This window comes from Tenrec ecaudatus, chromosome 15 (genome assembly GCF_050624435.1).
Source record: "Tenrec ecaudatus isolate mTenEca1 chromosome 15, mTenEca1.hap1, whole genome shotgun sequence".
Lineage (NCBI taxonomy): Eukaryota > Metazoa > Chordata > Mammalia > Afrosoricida > Tenrecidae > Tenrec > Tenrec ecaudatus.
The window spans coordinates 93,366,481-93,381,996 of record NC_134544.1 but is presented as its reverse complement, the minus strand read 5'-3'; the positions used below and the strand labels follow the sequence as shown (position 1 = coordinate 93,381,996).

Here is a 15,516-nt window from a genome sequence, read left to right as displayed (position 1 = left end):
CAACTTCTAAATTGCTTTGTTTTGCCCAATTTTTTTTGTTACTTTTGAGTGTATAGCCAGGGCATGGGTGGGGTGGTGGGGGCGGGAGTAGGATGAGAAAGCCAGAACTAGATTGGACTGCCCATTATGGTCAATACTGAGTTTCAAATTTGCTGGTCATTATTTCTAAATACTATGTACTTAAGAGGCAATCATCCCAATGGTAACACAATATTTGAGAACTTTCACTACATTCAGGTTTCTGTATAACACATAGGGTTACACAAATATCTTTCATAGCTAAAGTTTTCTGTACCTCTACTTGTTTTTCCAAGGTTCACTTTTAGTGTTAATCAGGATAGCTATTGCATGTTTCTCTGAAAGTGCTTGATGAATTATATTTCTGTTGCTTAATTTTTAAAGATAATTCATCCAGTTTTAAGATGACTGTTGAAGTCATTTTACATAAATTTTATTTTTCCTATGAAGTTCACTGAAATGTTCACTTTTTCTGCCCTGTATTGGAGCCCTCTTGGAGCCCCATTGGGCTGCCAACCCAGCAGTTCCAAGGACCAGTCGCTCCATGGAGAAAGACAAGGCTTTTAACGCTTGTCAAGAGTTACAGCCTGAGGAAAACACAAGCACATCTCCTCCATGTGTTACAGGGTGAAACTGATGTCAGTGAGTTTGCTTGGTTAGTTGTCTTGGTTCATATTTTACATGAAGTGTGATTTTTGATATTAGCATCTTCAGGCTATATTTATTCACCTGATTTTTTACTAGCACTTCTCATAACATTCACTTATGTCAGGGGTGTCAAACTGGTGGCCTTCCGGCTGCCTGCGACTGCTCAGGTAATTTTTTGTGGCCCCAAATTCTCTGAAATAAAATGAAAATAGAAAAAATTGTTATAAAGAAAATAGCGCTTAGGGGAGATGGAGGCAATACTGTACACACAATTCCCTCTTTAACCCTTTAACTACAGAAGACCACTATACAGGTGGCCCAAAGTCTTTTCTGGAGGCCTGTGGACGTTTCTAGACACGATCATTTCCGGTAACGTTTTAAAGCGATGTCTGCCACTCTCATTGCATAATAAAAACAGATCCTAACAGTGAAAAGGTTAAAAACAGGACTCTAGGATATGCTGTTATGAGTCATACCTAGCGGCAATGCTAGTTAACATTTTTAGAGGGAAGCCATTACGATTGTGCATCACATTTGTCAGCTGTCCAACATTTTGTGTTTTTTATTACTTTGTTATATTTTCCGGTCACACCATAAGAGGCAAGGGAAAGCTAGTAGAAGGAAAGCGCTGGCAAATTTCCGGTTAAAAGCATAATTATAGTTTTATAAATAAAACAAATGTTTAAATAAAAACAATTATATAGGGTTTTAATTATCCTATCCATATTTCTGAATCCTCACTTCAAAATAAAAATTCAACAAAATTTGTAAATGTGATGTGGCCCACTTTAATCTTGCCTGTTGCACCACATGGCAAGCATTTTAATTGAGTTTGACACCCCTGACTTCTGTTGAATGTTACTGAATTACTGTCTTTAGATTTACTTTTTAAAAATCCCTTGAGACACTCCTTGTTAGTGGAATTAGAAATTTCCCAGGATTGCAACAGAAGCTAAGTATCAACAGATAGAGACACCCTTCCAACTGAATAAACTTCCAGAGCAGCATAATGAGCCAGGAGCAATCTGGGAAAACCCACTCCGTGTGCACAAATCCTGTCTCTTTGGGGGAAACAATAGTTGTCCATCATAGTAGAATTCCCTTGGTCAATCAGCATGCCTGGGGAGAGTGCATTTGCTCTCACAGAGCCATCAATACACTGCAAGAGATTTTCAGACAGAAAAAGAAACAAAAGCACAGCATCCAAATACACAGAACATCCATAAGAATCGGGTTTTCTGACTTTATTTTGCAGCCATGAATTCCCAGGACTATCGAAGCCAGAACTCAAGCCTTAAAATCATGACTTTCCGGCCTACCATGGAAGAATTTAAGGATTTCAACAAATACATTGCTTACATGGAATCCCAAGGTGCCCACCGTGCAGGCCTGGCTAAGATAATCCCACCCAAACAGTGGACAGCCAGAGAGAACTATGACGATGTGGATGACATCCTCATAGCCAGTCCTGTGCAGCAGGTAACTACTGGGCAAACAGGTGTCTTTTTGCAATACCATAAAAAGAAGAAATCCATGACCGTGGAGGAGTATCGCCACTTGGCCAACATTGACAGATACCGCACTCCCACACACCGGGATGTTGACGATTTGGAGCGGACCTATTGGAAGAGCCGCATGTACAATTCTCCCATTTATGGGACTGGAGTATGTGGCTCCTTATTTGGTGAAAACACTGAGCATTGGAACCTGAGACACCTGGGGACGATCCAGGATCTGCTGGAGCAGGAGTGTGGAGTTGTCATCAAAGGCGTCAACACCCCCTACCTGTACTTTGGCCTGTGGCAGACCACCTTCACTTGGCACACGGAGGACATGGACCTGTACAGCATCAACTACCTGCACTTCGGGGAGCCCAAAACGTGGTATGCGGTGCCCCCTGAGCATGGAGCCCGGCTGGAGAGACTGGCCAGGGAGCTTTTCCCTGGCAGTTCCAGTGGCTGCGCGAACTTCCTGCGGCACAAGGTGGCCCTCATCTCACCCAGAGTCCTCAGGGAGAACGGCATTCCTGTTGGTCGGATCACCCAGGGAGCAGGCGAGTTCATGGTCACATTCCCCTATGGATACCACGCTGGCTTCAATCACGGTTTCAACTGTGCGGAATCCATCAACTTTGCCACCCTGCGCTGGGTTAATTACGGTAAAGCTGCTTCTCAGTGCAGCTGTGGGGAAGCCAGGGTCACATTTCCCATGGACGCCTTCGTGCGCATTCTGCAACCCGAGCGCTATGAGCTGTGGAAACACGGCAGGGACCGCACCTCCTTGGACCACGTGGAACCCACAGCACTGACCAGCCCGGAGTGGACGGCCTGGAAGGGAGCCAGGACTCGTGCAATGGTCAAGGGGCGTCTGCGGTCCTTTAAGCCACGCAGGGCCAGGCGTCGCTCTCTGACTCTGGCAGCAGACAGTGGGCTTGGGGGCTGTGCACTGGTATGTCCTCGTCCCACAACCCACTCCTGGGCAGACAGCTCTACTGTACAGCCTGAGGACCCTACCTGCATGGGTTGCAGTCCTACAGGATCCAGTGTCTCCCTACTTCCCACCTCAGTTCCATCTGCCCAGTATCTCCAGGCTTCACCAAAGGGTACTCGCACGAGGCGTCCTCGGGACTCTGATGCCCACCAGCAGTCTGTGAAGTCCAGGGCCAAGAGCCACACAGCAATCACATTTGTACACCTGCCCACACAGGCATTGCATGAGAATCAACAATCAACAGATGACTCTGGCCCTCGGAGATTTGAGATCCAGCATGCTGTTAAAGCTTCTGGGTGCTGCTGTGACCCCGATCTTCAGCCCTTGGGACCCCCACTGAATCCTGATTCTCTGATGCACCCTGGCCCCTGCCTGAAGTCACTGGACAACATCTCAGTGAATCTCCCGGACATGCTTGTGCTGAGTCCTCCTAATGAGTCTTTGACTTCTAAAACATTCTCCAGCTATGCCTCTGTGCACAGTATGGCACCTCTGGACCCCCTTGGTGCTATTGCTATGGACCCCCTTAAACTTCTATAGTCCTGCCCTCAGATGAGGTTCTGCAAATCTACTTACATAGATCCTTGGAGACAGACTCGATGGAACTTCACTTCCTAAATCCTGAAAGGTTGTCACCAGCAAAGATCTTCTTGTTGTGAGTTTAGCTAAACTGCAGTTTTTGTCAAATGTGATTGTCCCTTGGACTATCTCTCACCTTCAGGAAACAAAGACACACCCAGCCAATCTTCAACATGGGAATTGTAATCTGTGGTGATTTAATTGTAATTGTAATTGTAATCTGTGGTGATCCTTGACCTCTCAGTGCCATGTTGATAGGTTGCCTAATACTTGCTCAGACTATGGACTCCACTAAAATGTGTTCTAAGGACTCACAGACCAACTGGATATATGTGTGTCCCTTGATTCTTCCTAGGCTTGGGAGTTGTCCTTGAAAAGAACTCCCTGCGCAGAAATCATTAAACCCATTGCTTTCCAGCGTGTCTCTCCACGTGGCAATCTCAGTGATCAAGACCCACTGTTTCAAAGTTGGACTTGGGGCTAATATTTAAGGAGGCCCATTGCCAAGTCTTTCTTTGATAATGCAGGAGGTGGGTTCAAAATGCTAACCTAGTCCTCACAAAAATTGGAGCCAACATTGGACGATGCTCAGACTCTGAGGCTCAATCCATCTGCACTTCCGAAGCGCTGACCCGGTCTTCTACCGGTGGTCACAACTGTACCTTCTAATGAAATTCAAGCCTTTAACACACTCCAATAATTCTGACGTGGCCACCCTTCAACCCACCAACCAAGCAATTGCTTACGTAGAAACTGCACCTTTGAATGAATGATGTCTGTTGCTGTTTGGGGATCAAGGATACCTATTTGTGATTATTAATTTCATTGTTCTTAGTGTGTATCTGAAAGGAAATAAAATACCTTAAAACGCATTCTGAAAGTTTGACTATGAGAGGTATGTGAAAAACAAAGTGACTCATCACATAGCCAGAGAGAAAGAAGTAGCTAGGTCCCAATGAATTCACCAAACAGTCTGTCCTTGTACCCAGAGTAGTCCATGAGGGAATGGAAGAAAATTGTACAACAAAACACCACCACAGCAAAACAAAAAGTCAAATGATGGGGAGAGCTACTGCCCAGAGTTCCCATCTAATCATTGAGCTGAAATTACTCCTGGAGTCACCTTTTCATGAAATCACACATTGGCATTGACTTGGGACTCCATTTCCCAGAAACTCTTGATACCCCTGTTGGTATTGTCTCTTCAACTCATGTATTTAAAAGCCTGTTTTCAGGTCTGCAGCCAGAAAAAATAAGCATCAGAGAGCCTGTCATGGAAGGTAGTGTGGCAAATTTTCTCTCTTTCTTGAAAGACTCTTAAAAAATTTTTTCTCTACAGGAACCCATCCCCTGCCCCCACCCAATTGCTTAATCAAAAGAGGTAACAGAAAACTCACTTTAGAAACTCCACAAATTTCTTATTCATCAGCTCTAACCATTACTCTGAGTGATTATAAAAGGAGAAAAAGTAAAACTGAAACAGATATGGATTAGTTTTTATTTAATTTGTTTCAAACAAACACCAGTTTTAGGCCCAAGTATTTATAATTTACCATAGTCAAAGCTGCATGGAACTATGAGACATAGAAGAAATTCAGATATGTTTGTATTGCATTTAGAACAAACACTTATCCTTTGAAAGATCTAGATTTTAGATTGACCAATAAGCCCCAAAACTGTTTATTGTGCCCTCCACCTGCATTGCTGACACCGCTCTCAGGAAACTATTTTAGTCAGGCTTCCTTCAAGATGTTTGTGGTTTTCTGCTACAGTATCCCTGGGGAATAAACATCATCCTCTGAAATTAGTAAGGTTAGTACAGAAAAGAAAGAGACACAGGATAAATAAAATACTATTTAAACATGAAACAAAACTTTAAAAATGTATAATTAGCCATGATACTTAAAGCAGCCTGGTACGATGGTATATATGAATACCAAAGGATTAGAATTGAGAACCTAGAAATACAACCAAGTACCTATAGACACCTAATTTTTTTTTGACACCTAATCTTTCACAAAGGACTAAAACCCATTAAGTGGAGAGCAGGTACCCATTTCAACAAATGGTGTTGGAAAAACTGGATTTCCATCTGCAAAAGAATGGAACAAGGTCCATACCTCACATCATACGCAAAAATGAACTCAATATAGATCCAACACCTACATACTAATCCTCGACCACACAACCAAACAATGAAATTTAGGGACAAACTTGAGGGTATTTAAGCAAGGTATAAACACACCTATAGAAGCAGACATTCCTATTGGCTCTATTTCTTCCCGCTGCAGCATCCAATCCCTCTCATACCTTCCTCCAGTACCAGATGGGCCTAAGAGGATTTTATCCCCCATGCCTGAATTAAAAATGTTTTCCATAAACCTGAATTTTTGGCTATCTTAATTGGATCATGAAGTTTCACATAGACAGCTTTCAATGTATAGAAAATAACCATGTCGCCCATGTGGCTCTTTTGAATTTTATTATAAAGCAAAAGGGGGAATTGTGGGAAACAGAAAGATGTCTCCCAAGCCTCCCACAAATATATGTTAGACTTAGGACACTGCTTGCAGCTAATGGTAAATGATTGGCCAGGTACCTCCCTGAAGGCAGTCAGTTGCCAGACTACTGTCTGGTCCCACCACAAGTAGAACCCACTCCCTGCTGTTAAGGAGAGTGGGCTACTTCTCCCTAAAGGCTTGTGGCCATCAGTTTAGTCCCTTCATGGCGGGTTTACAACCTACTCATAATGGTTTCTATAGTGATCCAGAGAACAGATCAAACCAGATCAGCAACATCCAAAGTTAGTCTGCCATGCTGAATCTAGGATCTGCCCACATTGTCGCATGTATATTCCTAGTCCCTCCTCTTCCTATTGCGTGGATACCCCTAAAACACCCCCATCCCATTACTGTATTACCTATAGCACAACCCTTTCCTGTGACATATGTCTTCACCTGTAATTAGGGGGCTCACATGTCCCAAGAGAATATAAAAGCCTTGGTAGCAATAAATATTGCGTTCTCTCCACATGGATCGCCAGCTGAGGCTGAGGTGAGCATGTGAGCATGCCACCATGAAATGTGTCTGACTCCATTATTTCAATCTCTGTTCTATCTCTCATGCTCTCTATAACTTTACTATAATCTTTACTTATTATCACTGTACAGTTGCGCCTACTGGACCCGTGATGATGTGTTAGGGGCTGGTTTCCCTCACAAAGCAGGAAACTGGCTAAGGCAATTGCACTCTGGTCCAACCATCACAAAGCAACAGACCAGAGAACTATAAAGGCAAGGTTCACAGAGCCATTTATCTCTCAGCCTTTCATTAATGCTACATGTGTTTATTGGCCAGGTTGTCACAATGAAATTTAACTATATCAAGGGTTACACAGAAATCAGTTACATTCCAATCACTTTAGCATTAATTGATATGTCCAAAATCTTGACCCTTTAGTCTGTTGTAATAGTCCAGTCACTAGTGTATAAAATGCTCAGTGATAATAGCATCCCAGATTGTCCCTTAGACAGCATCAGCAATGGTAGAAGTGTCTCAGTAGGCAGCAATTGCTATTCTCACGAGTCTGTGAGGCGTTGATGCTTTGGGTAACCAGTAACAGGACAGAGGTCTTTGGACTGCTTGGGCTGTCTCAGGTCACATCATCAACTGCCTTTCTTCTGGGCCTTGCTGGCTGAAGAGAAATCCATCTATCTCCTTTGCTTCTGAAAAGGTAAACAAATAGCCCCTCCTTTTGGGCAATTAACAGTGTGGAAACAGAATCGTGGTTAAGATTTGGTGTTTTCCTCCTTCAATGCATGAATATTTCCTTCTATCAAATTGGCGTTCTATGCTGCTCACCCTCCCAACACAACCGCTGAAGACAAAGTGGGTGAACAAGCAAATGTGGTGAAGAAAGCTGATGGTGCCCGGCAATCAAAAGATATAGCATCTGGGGTCTTAAAGGCTTGAAGATAAACAAGTGGCCATCTAGCTCAGAAGCAACAAAGCCCACAACAAAGGCTGGTGGAAGAACACACCAGCCGGTGTGATCACGAGGTTCTGAAGGGATCAGTTATCAGGCATCAAAGAACAAAAAATCATATCATTGCCACACGCAGCCATCTAGCTCAGAAGCAACAAAGCCCCCATGGAAGAAGCACACCAGCCTGTGCAATCACGAGGTGTTGAAGAGATCAGGTATAAGGCATCACCAAAAAAAATACCATAGTGAATGAAGGGGGAAGTGCACAGTGGAGACCCAAAGCCCATTTGTCAGCCACTGGAGATCCCCTCACAGAGGGGTCTAGGGGAGAAGATGAGTCGGTCAGTGTGTGATGTAGTACCGATGAAGAATACAGCTTTCCCCCAGATCCTGGATGCTTCCTCCCCCCAACTACCATGATCCGAATTCTACCTTACAAGACTGGGTGGAGCAGAGGTTGTACAGTGGTGCATATAGGAGCTGGAGGTACAGGGAATCCAGGGTGGATGATACCTTCAGGACCATGGGTGTGAGGGGTGATACTGGGAGAGTAGAGGGTGAGTGGGTTGGTAAGGGGGAACGGAATACAAGGATCTACATGTGACGTCCTCCCTGGGGGATGGACAACAGAGAAGGGGGTGAAGGGAGATGCCAGATAGGACAAGATATGACAAAATAATAATCTATAAATTATCAAGGGCTTATCAGGGAGGGTGGAGCGGGGAGGGAGGGCAAAAAAAAAAAGAGGACCTGATGCAAAGGGCTTAAGTGGAGAGCAAATGCTTTGAAAATGATTAGGGCAAAGAATGTACAGATGTGCTTAATACAATTAATGTATGTATATGTATGGATTGTGATAAGAGTTGTAAGAGCCCCTAATAAAATGTTTAAAAAGAAAAAAGGGCAAATGGAAAGGCAAACACAGGGAAGATGCAGTTACATTGTGTGGAATGCAATCAATGTCACAAATCAAAATATGTATGAATTCTCCAGCATAAAACCAGTCTGCTTTGGTAACTTTTATCCAACTTACAAAAAAAGTTAAAGAAAAAAATTCATTATGTTTCTATATACCATCAATAAATTATTTGAAAACCAAAAAAAAAAAAACCTTGGGTGCTTTCTTCATATTTTCTTTGTCCTTCATCTTTCTCCAAATGTTTTTTGCGTCCTTTTTACTACTGTTATGAACAGTGCGAATGACCCTGTGAAAGGGTCATTCAACGCGCCCCCCTCCAAGGGGTTCGTGACCCACAGGTTGAGAACTGCTTTTCTAAGGGGAGTCCATCAGCTTTCTTCTGCAAAAATATAAATGAATCGTCCTTCCTACACGTGATTAGTGGACTGGGATCCCAAAGGGGATTTCCATTTTGCTGGGACTTCTTATGATCAGCTAATTTCTATAGAGGTGAATATGTGTCTATCTGCCCTAATTTTGTTACAAGCTTTAAGTAAGGAGAAAATTGTTTTAGTTAAAATGACTAAATGAAATTTATTAGACATAGAATTTCCTTTCATCTCTTCTGTCTGTGTTAACAATGGAGACTCTAAGACATTGTAACCAATCTCAGGGAACTTGCCAGGTTCCAAACCAGTGAAACTTTAAAAAATCATTTTATTGGGAGCTCATACAACTCTTATCACAATCCACACATACGTCAATTGTGTAAAGCACATTTGTACATTTGTTGCCCTCATCATGTTATGTAAACTTCAGCTGTTAGCTCTCAGCAAATCAAGAGCGCTCACTAGTTGTAGTGAGAACTCCTTAAACACAGGATAATTTTAAAGACTGATAAAATCTTAATAAATTTGCACAGCTGTTTTTGAACTAAGTTACCAAACAGACGTGTTTCCTTTAAATTTCTCAGTAAGATTACAGGCTCAATTAAGATGTATAGACCTTCAGGAGTTTTACATCGTAGGATTTTACAATCTTGCAATATTCTGTCTTGATTAAGTTCGCTCATTCCATGTTGGATTTAGGTGGGGTTAGTAGGTGGGTCTTAGACCCTCAGGAATGCCCTAAGGAAGAGACCCCATATCCCGAATTGGAAAAAAAAAAAAACATTTTCCTCCAATTTCTAATTCCATGTGAGGGTGCTGTTGTTTCCCCACAACAGCATTCCAAAAGACCCCTTGATCCATAGGGTGGTCAGACTTCTCAGATGCTTTTTCCTGATAGGTATACACTTTAACTCTATTATTATTTATTAACCATGGTATATCAGATTTTATTACTGCCCTAATTTCTTCTTCATAATCCTGATCAATACTTTCAGTAACAATCTGAACTCTATGAGAATTTAGGTTGGACCTTCCTAACAAACATCCTATAGTTCTCTTATGTAGTGGACCCCAAGTACTGCTCTTAATAATTTCTGGTTTAATTACATTTTTGGCTTCTCCCCACACCTTTGAATAACTTCAGTATCAATGTGAACTACATCTTAATGAAGAGAAAGCCCAAATCCTTACCATGGGATCAATAGAAAATACCACAAAAAGTGGAGATAAGATTGAAGCTGTCAAGGATTTCACCTGCTCACGATCTACAATCAGTGGTCATAGAAGAAATAGACATATGATGCATTTCATTGGACAAATCTTATGAACATGATCTCTCCAAAGGTTAAAAATAATGTCTCTTTGATGACTAATATGTACTAGGCCCAAGTTATTTTACTTTCAACTATCTCATATGCCCCTGAATGTTGGACAACGAATGAGAAAGTTTAAAGGAGAAATTATGTATTTGAATTATAGTGCTGGTGAATAATTTGATAGTGTGGTAGAGTGTCAATTACATCTTGGAAATGTACAGTTATAATGCTTCTTATAATGGAAATATGAGTATTTCATCTTAAGCATGTTGGACATCAGAAAGAGCAATCCTTGGAAAAAGACATCATGCTTGATAAAGTATAAGGTCACTAAGAACAAACAAACAAACAAAAGGATGAACTTCGACAAGATAGAACATCATAGTAACTGCAACAAAGAACTCAACTGGGCAAATGTGAGGATGAAGCAAGACTCATATGTGTTTCATTCTGTTTTATCTAATGTGGCTGCTTGTCTCAATAATTTGAAAGGACTGACCTAGCAAAATGTGATGCCTATTACAAGCATTTTGCTCAATTGTGAGCTAATGAAAGCATTACTTTTACAGATGGGAACCTGAAAAGGATACCATCTGATACCAATTTTATTTAATAGTGTGCTGAAAGTGTTAACTGCAGCTATCAATCAACAAATAAAATTAAGGCATCCAAAATGGCATCAAAGAAGTTAAGCTCTATAATTGCTGCTGATATCACTTGAAATATTAAAAGCCCCAAAGGACCTATGAGAAACATATTGCATCTAATTGAAAGGTTCAGCAATCTCATGTGTAGAAGTCAATGTAGAAAAAGAGTTTGAATCCTGTGTACTAGTATAGAAAGCTCTGAAAAGGGAATCAAGAAAATAATACCATTTACAACAGCCAGTAGGAAAATGAAGCACCACAGTCACCCCATGATGAGTGCTCTTTGGTCTCAGTGGTTTAGGTGCAACCTATATGGCAATGTCCTTGCTTGATGTTGTGCCAGGGGAGATGGCTTCAGCTTTCAACACTAAAGGGCACTTGTATGTGCACACAATTCACATTCATGAATGTACTTCTGGTCTGCAACAGGTACAACTAATAGGAAACCTAGTTAACACTAAAGAGCCACACATGGGGAAAGCAGAGCTGCACATCTGAAATGTGGTCTGGAGCCTGATGCTTAATGGTGGGTGTATCTCACCAAGCCGGCTAGCAGCTAGTCATGACTGATGCAGATGTATCCACTTACAAACGACTTCATAGATGAGATCTGACAAAACAAAGTCTGAAGAACTAATACTGACCATTCAAGGGGGTCAATTATCTGTGTCTGTCATGAGATGTAATGATTTCTCACTGTGTGTGTGTGGGGGGGGGGTCTTACTCACTTTACTATATCCTCCTCACTATTATGCTTTATGGAATGAATGGTTTTTCATTAATAGTCAGCTATATCTTCCACAACCTTACATTTTCTTATTCATTTAAAATAATTTGAACAAAAACGTCATTTTAATGGGTTTACGTTTTGCTCATTTCCTCTCCTCACATAAAAACCAGTCCACAAAACAAAAAGTAAGAAAAATTTAAATATTTTAAAAATATGTAAACTCTTCAAAAACCATACAAAGCCAAGCAATACAATCTTTAAAATATAGGAAATATTTTATTTATCACCACATTATTTGATATTATTCCCCAAATAAATTAAATTCGTTTGGAAGATATATTAAAGATGCATTAATAAGATTAACAGAAGTTGTAAGTTGTAATTTCAAAATATAATAACAGTGCTGTAAAAAAAAAAAAGAAAGAGAGCCCATAAATCAGGATATATCACTACAAACTCAGAAAAACTTCAATTGTATAGTACACATTTTCAAAGAAAATACGTCCTATTGTAAATGGTCCTAAAACAACTCAAGTGATTAAAGCTCATGATTAAGGCTTGTGAGAACCAACTAACCTTTGGATGTTCTTCATTTAAAGGCCAGGACAATGGTTTACCAGTTTTCAGCTACAAGAACAAAGTATAAGTGTTGATATACTGTATATCACAGTTTCTTGATGCTGGGCTAAGAGGCACCCCTATAATATCCATTCACATGGAGATTACCTCGACTCTCTCTAACATACCCACCCAGGGCCCACTCAGGACTCCTACCACTCCAGTTCCACTTAGGACCCCTGCTCTGTCTCTCTTGACCTGTCTCCTCCTCCTCTGGCGCGCTCCTTATTCTGCAATGTGAGCCATGGGTGCACTGATCCTGGGATTCACTGCATGCACCCAAACAGAGAGCTGAGGTGAATTAGCATATCGAAATGCCATTCAAAATCTAAAAATGGGTACATTAAGAGAGGCACAGCAGCGATCTTATCTGGATCAGAAGCCTCTGAACCCCTGTATTTGACCAAATACATCAATTAAAATGTGGTAGATTTCTAGAGGCTGAGTATTGATTCCCGTGACAGGGGGAAACTACTGGGATCACTCATTACTGGAGCTCCACATTCTATGGGCTTTGAGTTTAAACCCCTCTGGGTTCTCAAGGGAGCATTCAAAACAAGCCCTCGGGTTTCTGCCACTGGAGAGGAGGGCCATTCTCAATTCAAAAGATTTCTCACCAGAGGAAGGTCCATTTCATTGACATTTCATAGTTGGTGGTGAAATGTTTCCACTATCAGCCACACACCTCATTTCCTACCCATGACACCTAAGGGTGGGGGGCCATACTCAGCAGGTATAAACATTTCAAAGGTAAAGAAAGGGGAGACTGCACTAAAGAAACCAAACACGAATGGGGGAAATATAAACCACAGCACAGGCCTGAAGGTCAGAGCCCCACCACCAGGTCCTAAGCAACTTTCAGGCTCAATCAGAAGATCACACAGAGCACTCCATACACTCACTTCATCACCATCCAGGTGCCCAGCATAATGACCGCGGGTTACAATTTACAAAGTCAACTGTGTTCTCCTCTGAGGAGGAAAAACAAACGAGATGCAACAAACATTCCTACTGTCTCACTCCTGCCAGATTTGTCAAGATCCTCACCACACTTAGCTCTGAGAATAGGGTGATAAATGTTTCCACCTTGAGGGAATAGATCAAATTTTCATTGAGCAGAATATGTCATTCTCACTTGAACATTATTTTCAGTAGTTATTATTTAGTCTATGAAATTGTGACACCTCAATTAACACATAAGCCTTATTTTTAAAAAAAATTTTTGGGCGCTCTTACAGTTCTCATCACCATCCATACATACATATATCCATTGTGTCAGACACATATGTACATCTGTTGTGATTATTTTTTCCAAAACATTTTCTTTCTACTGGAGCCCCTGGCATCAGCTCCTCATTCCCTCCTACCCCCTTGAACCCTTAAGAATTTAGAAATTATTGTTTTATTCATGTCTTACACTGAGCGCTCTCTCAATTCACCCAGTTTTCTGCTGTCCGTCACCCTGGGAGAGGGGCCATGCATCGACCTTTGCATCCCCATTAATCCCCACCCCCTACCCTTACCCTCCTAGTATCACTGCTCCCTTTTTCGGTCCTGAAGGATTTCTCTGCTCTGATTCCCTATGTTGTGAGTTCTTATCTGTACCAGTATACAAGTTCTGGTCTAGCCAGATTTTTAAGATGAAATTGGGGTCATGAAAGTGGGGGAAGGTGGGATGTGGAGGAAGAATTAATGAAAACCAGAGGAAGGTTGTTTGTTTTGTCAGTGCTATACTGCACATTAGCCTTATTGAAGGTTTCCAAATTTTATTTTATATTGAAAAATAGACTATTCTTTTCAGTCTCAAAAACAATCAATATTCTTTAAAAATTTCTGTATATTTTCCGACAGCAGTATGAACACATGGTGCTGGGAATGGAGTGCTGTATGAAACAGAATCGTTCTTCATAGAAGAACAAAATGCTCTGCAGAGCACATTGAAATCTGCAAACAGAGTATGAAGACTAAGCCAAATGCAGTAGTGAACAAATATAAATAGTAATTCATGAATTTCAAGCGCATTATGAAAGTAATGCCTGAAGCCAAATGGCCCAGTAAAATCTGTCAAGTTTTAAAGACAAAATGACAATTATTTATGATACATAAATAGTATCAGAGAGAGCAAACTTATTGTTATCCAAAAAAGGTTGACTAGGACTAGAGTTCAGAATCCAGAACACCAGGAAGGAGACACGAGGGTGATATATTTTACGGAGAATCCAGACTGCATCGTACTTGAGAGTGACTGAGAATCGTCCTTGCTACAAGGCCCGACTCTTCTGGAAACATCTAGACATAATTGTGAGTGACTTATATTCAGGTAATAATACATACTGGAACTGCCCCGATAGGGTTCCCTAGACTGTGACCTTTGTGGACCCAGATTGTTAGATTTTGTGTTTGCCCAGGGACAAGCTGGTGGGTGATAACTGCTCATTCTTCAAATAGCATGCACGGTCTTGAACATGTGGCACCCGGGATTGCTATGTCATGGACTACAAATGTAGGGAGAAACCCAAGTTAAAAAATAATTGATATATTAGTATTAGTGTGTTAACAAATATACTATAAATTGTATCATAAATCTTGCACAGAAAAAGGTTACATAATTAAAACACGATGTAGGAAATTATATAGGGACCAGAATAATGAGGGGAAAATAGCACAAATACTGACAATAATATTAAATATGATTAAACAAAATACAGAGTAAAACAAAGTAATGAAGATAAGGAAGCAAATTAAGATACACATTGAGAAACTCAGTTACCATTACCCAATGGTACCAAGTGAATTGCATCTCATAGGACAGAGGAGAACGGCTCCTTCGGGTTTCAGACGCTGAAAATTTGGGGGGAGCAAACAGCCTCATCTTTCTCCCTTGGAGTGAATGGTGGTTTCAAACTCCTGAGCTTCCATTTAGAAGCCCAATGTAAAATCCATCATGCCACCAGGGATAGTGAATTTGTATATAGTGTTTATTTGTACATAGTCTTTATTATTTATTTATTACACTTTATTTTCCTGGTTGTTTGATAGCCATATAATTGTACCTCAATTTGGGCTGATATATTTATTGAATTAAAATTGCTAAATAATTTTAACACTTTCTTAACTTAGAAAACGTTGTACTACATTATTATTTTAGGTAATTGCATTTGGATAAACAAAATTAATTTCAATTTCTGCACCTCATTC

General features: G+C 41.0%; 1 protein-coding gene across 1 annotated transcript; it reads left to right on the top strand.

Annotated features, from left to right (window-relative positions):
* Nucleotides 1–1,923: 1,923 nt before the first annotated feature.
* On the top strand, nt 1,924–3,696 carry LOC142427602 (lysine-specific demethylase 4D-like). The gene has a single exon (XM_075532798.1). It carries the CDS (start codon nt 1,924–1,926, stop codon nt 3,694–3,696), a length of 1,773 nt encoding a protein of 590 aa, XP_075388913.1.
* The last annotated feature ends 11,820 nt before the right edge of the window (nt 3,697–15,516 follow it).

Bases quoted from the DNA above. Each gene is read 5' to 3' on its own strand.
- LOC142427602 (XM_075532798.1), top strand. From the start codon at position 1,924: ATGAATTCCCAGGACTATCGAAGCCAGAACTCAAGCCTTAAAATCATG.